Genomic DNA, 10,047 nt, shown 5'->3' with positions numbered 1-10,047 from the left:
AAATAGACTTTGTATTAGACAAAATCGTAATTTAGTTATTTTTCTAATATTTAAGACTTTGAAATTAGCTTAAATCTTGGTTATTAAATCTTTCCTTATTTGAATTATATAAAAAGTCTTAATATTAGGACATTAAAAAAATTATCGTTTTCGGTAAATATGATTTTTGCGTTTTCCCCCCTTATGTTTGCTTACTATAATTTCAATGAAATGTTTGACATTTATTCTTCTTATAGGGCATTTAGAATTCTAAGGGGAAGCTTTTGTATATCATTATTGCTATAAAGTAGAGGTTTATATTCAATTAAGTATTTTTTTTTTTAAATTAGTGAATGTAGATTTCGAATATTATACAAAAAAATAATAAGTAGAAAAATATTATCCGACTAGGAAAGGAGTTTAAGAATTATCCATATTTTTTTATATTATTATAAAAGTACGAAGCCGCAATGCAATTATTTTTAAATTTTTTTAATATTGAGAACAAATAATTAAGTCTTTGATCAACTACTCCCTCGGTTTCAGTTTATGTAAAACTTTTTAGTTTTTCAAGCTTCAAGCTATATAAACTTTGACCAAAATTCTAAAATAAATTTTTCAGCATATTGACACGAGAAAAAAAATACAATTTATAGTATTTTTCATATTATTTTTGAATATCCAAATATTAACTTTAAAATATCGAGTTAATCTAATTCAATTTAGCTTCAAAAATTAGTCAAATTAATTCTTGAAAAGCGAAAAGATCCACATAAACTAGAAAGAGAATAGTAATTAGCAAAATAATTCAATCTAATTCTTTATTAAAAATTGTCATATAAGCAAAAATATTTTTAAAATTAATAAAACTCTTATGGTACATCAATTTATTTCCACAAGAAAAGCATTGACAATGAAAGAAATAAATAAAATAGAGCAAAGTTGATTAGGTAACAAAATAGCAATAATTTTCATAAAATATCCACATATGTCTCAAGAAATTACAATAATGCATATGTAAGACAAAATTTCTTTATTTGTTGAACTATCTAAATTGGATCAATATTTATATATTTAGGAGCTGAGATCTTTTTTAACAATTTTATTCAATAACTCAAACAAATTATTTAATATAGTTACTTAATTTTTTTAAACTTGTATACTCATGATATAGGGTGGTACGCGCATAGTTACCCAAAAAAAGTGGGTAATGGGAGTATATATCATAGTTACACTTGGCCCCAGCTGATACGCATTCTTCCATATTTTATCTCAAGCTTTAGCGTCATCCACGTGATTTCCACGTGCCTCTCCTTCTTCTTTTCCACATAACCCCATTTCCACTTCACATAAAACATGAATCCATCTCCCACAAGATTTTCCTACTAAAGTTTACGGGTTTTTTTCACTTCAAATTTTGGTATAATTTTCTGGGTGCGGAAATTCACCAGCCGACTGGTCAACGATCATGAATCAGTCTCAGCTGCTGAACCGGAGTTACCACCCTTGGCCACCCCCACGTCCCACAATGAGACCCGAAAATCAAACCGCGCCGGTTTTTTCACAAGGACCTAGTTATACTCCAGGGAACGTAAACCGGAGTAATTGGAAAACCCACCGGCCGAACAACAAACCGCGCCGGTTTTTTCATAAGAAGAAACAGAGTCAAAATCACCGTTTTACGCCTTTCACTCCGCACAACACGACGTCGTTTCTTATCCGTGCAAAAAAATCCGGTGGAATCGCCTCTTTGGTTTCCCCATGTCCGGTGACTCCGTCTGTTCTACCGACGCCGAAGTTTTCTCCGGCGAGGGAAGTTTTAGCTGACGTGGCGAAGGAAGAGTGGGGTGTAGACGGGTACGGGTCGATGAACGGGTTAATCCGGGTCAGATCACCGGAGAATGAACATGAAGAAGAGGATGAAGGAGAAGGGGTTATTGTTTCGTGGGACAGTGATGTTGAGGAAGTGGAGAAGAGATTAAGCCATGATTTGAGCCGTTTTGAGATGATATATGACCCGAGAAATAGCGGGTCGGGTCGTGATGCATTTGGGTTTGGTTACAGAGTTGATGACGTGGAAGAACATATTGAGAGATTGGAGGAAGAAAACACGGAGTTGAAAGAGAAAATGTATGTAATGGAGAGGGAGTTGGAGGAATTGAGGAAAAAGGTTCGGTATTTAGAAGGTGGTGAAGATGAAAATGGAAACGGGTCGGATAATGAAGCGGGTTCTGAGAGAAGTGTAGGAGATTGAGGTGCCCGCAAGCTGCTCCGAACACCACCATCATAAAAACAAAAAAAGAAGAAGAAGAAAAGTGTAGTAGATTGAGGTGGCCATTGAAGCAGAAGAAGATAAATTGTTATGGACTGTTTTCTTCTGGCTTTTGTATAGTTTTGTTGTTTCTAGGTTGGTAAGAGTGTAGATCTTAGGATGTTAATGTCGCTTCTCTTGTTAACTTTTGATGTGTAGAAGTAGTTGTGGTAGTAATCCTTTGATCTGACTAATAAAACTTCTGGATTATCAATTTCATTAAGCTTAATTTTTTGGTTAGTTACATGCCTAGTTTAACTGCAAGTACCAGTCTTGATAATCCAGGTTCAACAACAAATGTATGAAAAACTTTGAAGCTTCAACGTTCCCCTCAATGTATAAACAATTGTGCTATGCATCGGATAATCATAATTTACAAACTTTATTGAGAGATTAAATTTGTACGTTTTGTGCTCTCCATGTATTAGCACTTAGCAGAACTTGTTTTATTTTTCTTTTTTCTTTGGAGGAAGAGAGTGGTCAAATTTTCCAACGGCATGATTTAGAAGAAGTAACCATATTATAAGGTGTTAAATAAGAATAGAGAAAAGCAAAAAGATGACATCTTTGGATTTGATGTCTCTCCTGTCATTTTGCTAACGTCCAGAATTATTACTGTCAAGAAATTGAAAAAGATGACAGCACAGATTGTGTTAAATAGCTAACAGCAATAAAGGAAATACAGTGAATGATAACAAACATATACATATAACACCATTCAAATATAGAAATTAGTACTTCAAAAAAACATGTAATACCAATATTGAAACGCAGGGAAATCTAGAAATACTTCAATCAAATCAATGTGTTCCAACAGATCATAGCATCTGGAACTCAACATATTACTCTGTGGCAAATCCTGAATGTGCAAGATTACTGAACTTTCATCTTCGTCACTGTGATGAAGTTGAATGAAAGGTCAATAATAGTAATTATAACCGCGTGATGGCCCAACGTAGCTTGCAGCATTGTCCAGAGCTTGCATCATGAGCATGTGTTTCATATGTTGTTCTTTCAATCTGCGCTGAGCTTCATAATATGATAATTCTGACTCCTCTTCTTCTCCTTCTCCTTCACCTTCTTCATTTTCTTCCGTTTCGACTGATGAATTCTCGTCTGGTGGTGATTCAGATACTGGCTTCATTTTGGGATTTTCTCTAGGATTCTTGGCTGATTTTTTCTTTGTTGTCCTAACTGATGAACCTTTTATTGGTGCACTAATGACCGGATCAATATTGACTGCTTTCTTGATTGGTTCTTCCTTTGGTTTCATGATCACTGCATTTTCTTCTCCTTCTTCATGTTCTTTTGGTTTATCTGCTGAAGTTTCTGCTGGTTCCTCGTCCAATGATTCAGCTACTGGCCTCATGTTGGGATTTTCTCTAGGACTCTTGGCTGATATTTTCTTTGTTTTCCTTACTGCAATTTTAGGTGGTGCAGCAATGACTGGTTCATTGATTGCTTTCTTGACTGGTTCTTCCTTTGATTTCATGATCACTGCCTTTTCTTCTCCTTCATTTTCTTTTGGTTTCTCGTCCGGAGATAGTGGCTTCATTTTGGGGCTTTTTATAGGATTCTTGGTTGATTTTTTCTCTGTTTTTTTTATTGGACTTCTTGTTGGTGTACTAATGACTGGTTCAATGATTGCTTTCTTGATTACAGGATTTTCTTTCGGTTTGTTGACATAACATTCAATATGTGTTCCAAAATCACAACCAGCACAATAATACAACCAGTAATTATGATCCGTCTTTCCATGACAGAGATCACAAACAAAAATGGTGTTTTCATCCTCATCATCAAAAGGGGAACCAAATGTAAGTTTAAGTTCATGATGGTGTTGGTCAAATAAGACAGTTTGAGGCAAAAGAGCACATTTCAAGTGCAAATCAAAGTCACAATGAGCACAACTTAGGCTACATGATTTTCCTTCAGATCCACAGGCATTACAGGTAAAAGATCGGCTAGAATAAGTTGGTGTTGGAAGAAGAGTTAAAGGGTGAGAAGGATGAGAAGGGTGTACCAGAGAACGAGGCGCGTTGAGACAATTCTCATGGAGGTAGAAATTGCAAGAGATGCAGCCATGAAATGGCTCGAAAATAGGCTGCTCACAGGCTTGGCATTGAAGTTCGTCACCTTCATTAAGAACAAGTGATTTTAAAATATGGTGGTGGCTGAAATGTTGGTTATCTTGAAATTTCATGTCTCTCAATTCTATGTTTTCAACGTGTGGTTTCTTTTGGGGGATATAGACTTGGTTTATATGGCTTTCTTGAAAATGAAATATGTGAATTTAGTACATCCACCATCAATTTTTCTTAGTATTTCTTGTTCTTGAAGTCAACCGCTGACTTTTAGAGAACTGAAGAGAGTTCTGATTTTGGAATTTTCAACCTAACGCACCACCTTAGGTAATATGTGCTTGTTCGTCTGTGTTATTCGAATATTGGAAACAAAATAAATTAACAAAACAATGGAAGAAGAGAAGCTGTAGCCAGCGGCAGTCCTATATGTGTAAATAATTTTGAAGTTAAATCGATTTTTCCCAAGTATCTGCAAGTACTTTGGTGTGGTTTGCAACTTGCTTGAAGTTCTTAATCGATTAATAAGAAGTCGTTTGGTTCACATATTAGTTAATTATGCGAAATAATAATGTAGAGTATATTTATTTGATGATTAATAATGCAAAGATTGCTTTATACGCTGTAGCTAATAAAAAAAATTATTACACATAAATTATGTATTTTAAAAGGACATTTTTTGTCCTTATGAAATTTAATCTCAAAATTGTTAATTAATACACGTTTGGTCATAACAAGTATAAGCGAATACAATCATGGTATAAAAATCAGTATTATCTTATAGCGTTTGGTATGAAGTATAAAATCTATATATAAATATAAAGGAGCGCCATTGGCAAGGTGATGTGGCACCCTTTTATATTCAACAATTATATTTATCTTTTCTCTCATTTTTTTGGCACTTTTACCTTCTTTCTTTGTTTACCTCGAAAATATAAGTAACAATTAAATTTGATTAGTGGTTTTAAAGATATGTGATTTAGTTCAATACCAATTAGTAATCAAGAAATATGAAACAGAAATAAAAGATAGGAGTGAATCAAACAGCAGTGACCTCGAGGTAGCTCAGAGCACTAAGAACAATTAAGTAATAAAAATAAAGCAAGAACAATGGAGCTAAAGGACAATGCTGATGAACAATAGGTAAAAAAACAAATCTTATATTCTTTTCTCAGTGATGATAAGATATCTTACAAATGATTGGGGTACCCTTTATATAATAGGGAAACCCTAAATAAGGAATATTTCCATTTACAGTAAGAAATATTTTTGGTACAGTTGTCTAACCGCCTAGTAAGGAATAGTACAATCATATTTCGGGATTTGTGCCATGACTTTGGGGACGTGGCAGGAATCTAACTCGTACTGGTACAAATCCACAACGGTACTATTTTGGGGTCGAACACACTTGACCTCGGTATGCATCGCACTTCGCCTTCGAACTCGGGTCTGGGCCTTCAAGCTCGAACTTGATCTTACCCGAACTCGGACTCAGGATGGGCCCTCGAACCTTTAAGTCGTAGGCATACGATTTTGACCGTATACATATAGTCCCCGTATTTCTTAGAGTAAGATGATAAGAAACGATTCGAACCTCGATACTCTCAAACCTCTTATAATGACGTCAAGCTCGTGACGTAGGCGCTTGAAGTGATCGGAAATGTCATGTCAGCACGCTTCCCCAAAACGTCAAATGCGCTCCAGCGTTGGTCGACCATTTACGTCGTCGATCTGTCACCGCCTTTCTATAAATAGGAGGCCACTCTTTTAAACAAAGAACTGTACTTTTTTCATCTTCACCTACTTTTGATCTTTTCCCTTATTTGCTTCCTTCTTTAATCATCTATTTCCATGGTTCGAACCTATGATCACAAGGTCACATGGCAGCAATTTTACCAGTTACGCCAAGTCTCCCTTTTTCAAAGCTTCGATTCGAGACAACGAGAGAAGGGCGTCGAATCCTTCCCGTATCAGAAAATACGCGAACTTTACATTGCTGCTCATCTCTCTTAACTTCAATCTGGTGTGACACTTAATTCCTTTTGCTTTTCATGGAATGAGGTGGCACTATCATATACTAACTTTTACATCCCATGCCGGAACAATATCCCAAGGAAGAACATTCTTGGATCGTTGCTCGTGCATCTCGCGACCCTTTGGTTTTTCTTGTATTAGAAAGTGAAGCTGCATCTTCTGGTCTTCCCTTCTGGTCTTTTTCTTTTGATGTTCTTTTTAACGGATTATGGCCCAATATCTTAACGGAATGCTCAACCCCCGCTGCTGGAGACATAGTTACATTTATCGAGGGCTTTCTGCCCTACATCTCTTTGGGCACACAAACGTTTTCAAAGATCAAAATGGGATCCTCGGGAAGGAGGTTCCCGATGATGACGCTCTCGAGGACGTGGTCTTAAAAGTAGATTAAGTTCTTGGCTTTTGTTTTTTGCTTCTTTGTTCCTGTGTAAGTACCTCTCACGGATGTTGTAGTTATATTTTGTAACCATCTCTTGTAAATATAAAAGATCCCTTTGTCTCCCTATTGGCTCGTGTTGAATTTCATTCCGTCTTTACTTGTGGAAAATCTGATTGTTTAACTTTTAGCGACTAGTCCAAATATCGGACTCGGGATATAATAAACCCTTAGGTTTTTAATCGATCAATATAATACCTCTTAATATTCTTGTCAATCCTCGAGCTAAGCTTAGATCGATTTGTTGCAAGCTCGGGACAACGGAACTCCTGAGTCAGAGTTAGTGAGAGCAAAGTTTCGACTTTGAAATAAAGTTTGTCTTTAGGCTTCGTAGATAATCATCGAGTGAGAATTTTCTCAAACTCGGGTAGCCCTTGGACTTAGTAGTTGAGCAAGCACTTGCCCGAACTCGAAATAGAGTTAGCCCTTAGGCCTTTTTATAGTTCCCAAATGAGAATTTTCTCGAACTCGGATAGCCCTTGGGCTTAGTAGTCGAGTGAACATTTTGCTCAAATTCGAAATATATCGATAAAAAATGAATTAATCTTTGACGCCTCGATCCTAATGCCCATCTCGTGATGTCAGCGGCTAAAGTAACTAAAAGGTTGCTTTTTGTGCGATTCCCAAAGTTATTGATTGGAAGCGACTGACGATTGGCTTTTCAGCTTCCTCAGCACGCTTAAATGGCCTCTATAAATAGATAAACTTCACAATCTTGCAAACTTTATTCTCAAATAATTCCCAAAGTCTTATTAGCTCTTTTGCTTTCTCTGAATTCCTTCTTCTCTTCACTATCAGCATTCTCCATTTTCTTGAATTTCCATATTATAATGGCCAAGACCTCTAAATCGGTTCCCCAAAAAGAAAATGCTTCTTCATCTTCTCGATCGACCAAGGGCAAACCAACAGTGTCCCCTTGTATTGAGGAGTGCATTCCCCCACCATGCGAAATAACATGTGATTTCAAGATTGAGTAACCTATATCGACGCCAGACCGATGGGAGCCCATGTCTCGATATGTCTGTTTGATAACCAAAGACGATCTCGTGCAAGTAAAGAAGGATTGCAACTGGGGTGACAAGGATGTAGTGATTCCTTCCTCGAAAGAGGACATCACTACCCATAAAGCGGGGTACTTAAGCGTGTACACCTACCCGTTCACACTGGGCCCGACAAATCCAGCTTAGGGTCCCGTAGACCTAGTTATTCTCAACTTCTGCCAACGATACCAAGTGATGCTTGGCCAGATCTACCCTTCATTCTAGCGGATTGTTCATCTGATCAGATTTTCCTCGAGCCAAGTTGAAGGGGTGCATTTCACCCTCGACCACCTAATCAGGCTGTACAGACCTTGACTATACCGAGGTGGTTTGATAAAAATGCAACGCCGATCCTTGAAATCTCTTTTCTTTAGCATCAATGAGGACAAAGACCGATGGTGGATGATCCATTTTGTTCGAGTCAGGACCTCTGACCTGATTCCTGCTGAGAGGATGCCATTCCCGCAGGAATGGAATATGAAACGTAAATAACTTCATACCTTGCTTCCCTTTTTACTTTCCTCGTTTTGTCTTTTTATCAATATAATCCTTTTCCGATGGTGCAACTGTTGCTTGGTTTCTTGGAGCAGTCCAGGACCTCGAGGGTTAGGTCCGCCAACTAGCCTCTACTTCTTCATATGCGGAGCGTTGTTGGCACGATTTAGCCAAGGGCCGATGGGAGGCAAAAAAGCATGGTGAGCTTTCTTGTTTTCTTACTTGTGTTTCTTAATGCAATACTTACTTCATCTTTTATGTAGGTCTCGGGGAAGCTTTTGAATGCGACCACCCCCACCTGGTGAAGAAGAGATCTCAAAGCCTCCCAAAGAAATAAAGAGAAAGAGAGTGTCGTCTGCAAATACCCTGAGGCGAAAGAATAGCAAAGTTCGAAAGCCCAAGGCTGACACTATGGCCTTATCTCTGGAAACGACTCAATGCCTTCGGGATCAGGAAGAAGAGGAAGAGGATGATTACTGCCTTCTGGTAGCTTAGGAAAGAGGAAGCCTTGATGCTTCGAAGACTAATGATCCGACGGCAATGGAGGCTGTTCAATCTAGAGCCGAAGAAATTTTAGAGGGGAGCTTGAGCAAAGTCCCCGAGCCATCAGGCAGAAAAGGTGCTCCTCGTCCAGGGGGACGTTTGGCGAGTGAGTTCAAAGAGCCTAACTCCGAGGCTGTTCAAAGACAGGATAATACCCCAAGTAAGTCACTTGGGGTAATCAACATAGATGACTCGCCGCAGGGCCCGATGTTTTCTGAAGGGCAACTCCGGGATGCCCAGGATATGGATACTCTTGATGTGGCAACGGTTCACAAAGAGAACGATATTTTTCGGGAGTGTCGTGCGGGAATCGAAGAGGGTCCCGATCCTAATTCCTTGTTTATTCTTAAGGAAGTTGAAAAGCTCCTCAAACAAGTAAGTTTTGTCTTTTATTATTTCGAGCTTAATCTTCATCTTTCTGGTTCTGACCTCCTTTCCTTGTGAAAAGGCCATGTCGCTTCACCGACGAGCATTCGCCAAATCTCGTACTGAGCTTGCCCGATGCAAAGCTGAGCTTAAGAAAGTCTCAAAAGAGAGGGACAACCTTAAAATCCTGTGTGTCAAGAAAGAGGGGGAGATCAACAATCTACGAGTGGAATTGATGAAAGCTTGCCGAGAACGGGCTGCGTTTATTGATGAGATAACATAGTCTTTGAGGGTCTGTTGTGTATTTGCTTGTTTTGACGGCTAATACTTTTAATTTTGCAGTTCCATCAGAAAGGCAAATTGATGTTGCAGCTTCGGGAGGAGCTTAAGATGAAAGAGGTCGAGACCTTGGGGTGGAGGCAAGGCATGGACAATCTTGTCTCTGAGAAGGAAACTCTTCGAGAGCAACTAGCTTCACTCAAACGCTAGCTTCAAAGTGTGAAGGAGGAGAGCCTAGCTCAAGGTCGTGAAATCGAGGGGCTTAAAGCTAGATCCGCTACTGAGCTGGCCAAGGCCAAATCTGACGCTGAGGCCATTGAGTCTTTGTACCGACCGATGCCGAAGCAGCTAATGCTCGAGCAAAGGAAATATTTGCTGCGGCAGAAGTCAAGCTATCAAGTGCACTTTACCATGCTAGGAGACAATCATGGAGGGTAACTCTCGAGGCGGTACATGCTCGCGACTTCGATCTCTCAACCGATA

At 38.5% G+C, this 10,047-nt stretch overlaps 2 protein-coding genes across 2 annotated transcripts; one reads left to right on the top strand and one right to left on the bottom strand.

Annotated features, from left to right (window-relative positions):
• The first annotated feature begins 1,447 nt into the window (after positions 1-1,447).
• Positions 1,448-2,233, top strand: LOC104249719 (uncharacterized). The gene has a single exon (XM_009806196.1). The coding sequence runs from the start codon at positions 1,448-1,450 to the stop codon at positions 2,231-2,233; it is 786 nt and encodes a 261-aa protein (XP_009804498.1).
• A 728-nt stretch (positions 2,234-2,961) lies between these two features.
• Positions 2,962-4,546, bottom strand: LOC138882317 (uncharacterized). The gene has a single exon (XM_070162927.1). The coding sequence runs from the start codon at positions 4,491-4,493 to the stop codon at positions 3,210-3,212; it is 1,284 nt and encodes a 427-aa protein (XP_070019028.1). The 5' UTR covers positions 4,494-4,546; the 3' UTR covers positions 2,962-3,209.
• Between the last annotated feature and the right edge of the window lie 5,501 nt (positions 4,547-10,047).

The sequence above is a fragment of the Nicotiana sylvestris genome, chromosome 1 (assembly GCF_000393655.2).
Source record: "Nicotiana sylvestris chromosome 1, ASM39365v2, whole genome shotgun sequence".
NCBI classification, from domain to species: Eukaryota; Viridiplantae; Streptophyta; class Magnoliopsida; order Solanales; family Solanaceae; genus Nicotiana; species Nicotiana sylvestris.
Note: the sequence above shows the minus strand (reverse complement) of the source record. Positions and strands in the feature narration are given on the sequence as shown.

Coding starts and splice junctions, on each gene's coding strand:
- LOC104249719 (XM_009806196.1), top strand. CDS start 1,448: ATGAATCAGTCTCAGCTGCTGAACCGGAGTTACCACCCTTGGCCACCC.
- LOC138882317 (XM_070162927.1), bottom strand. CDS start 4,493: ATGAAATTTCAAGATAACCAACATTTCAGCCACCACCATATTTTAAAA.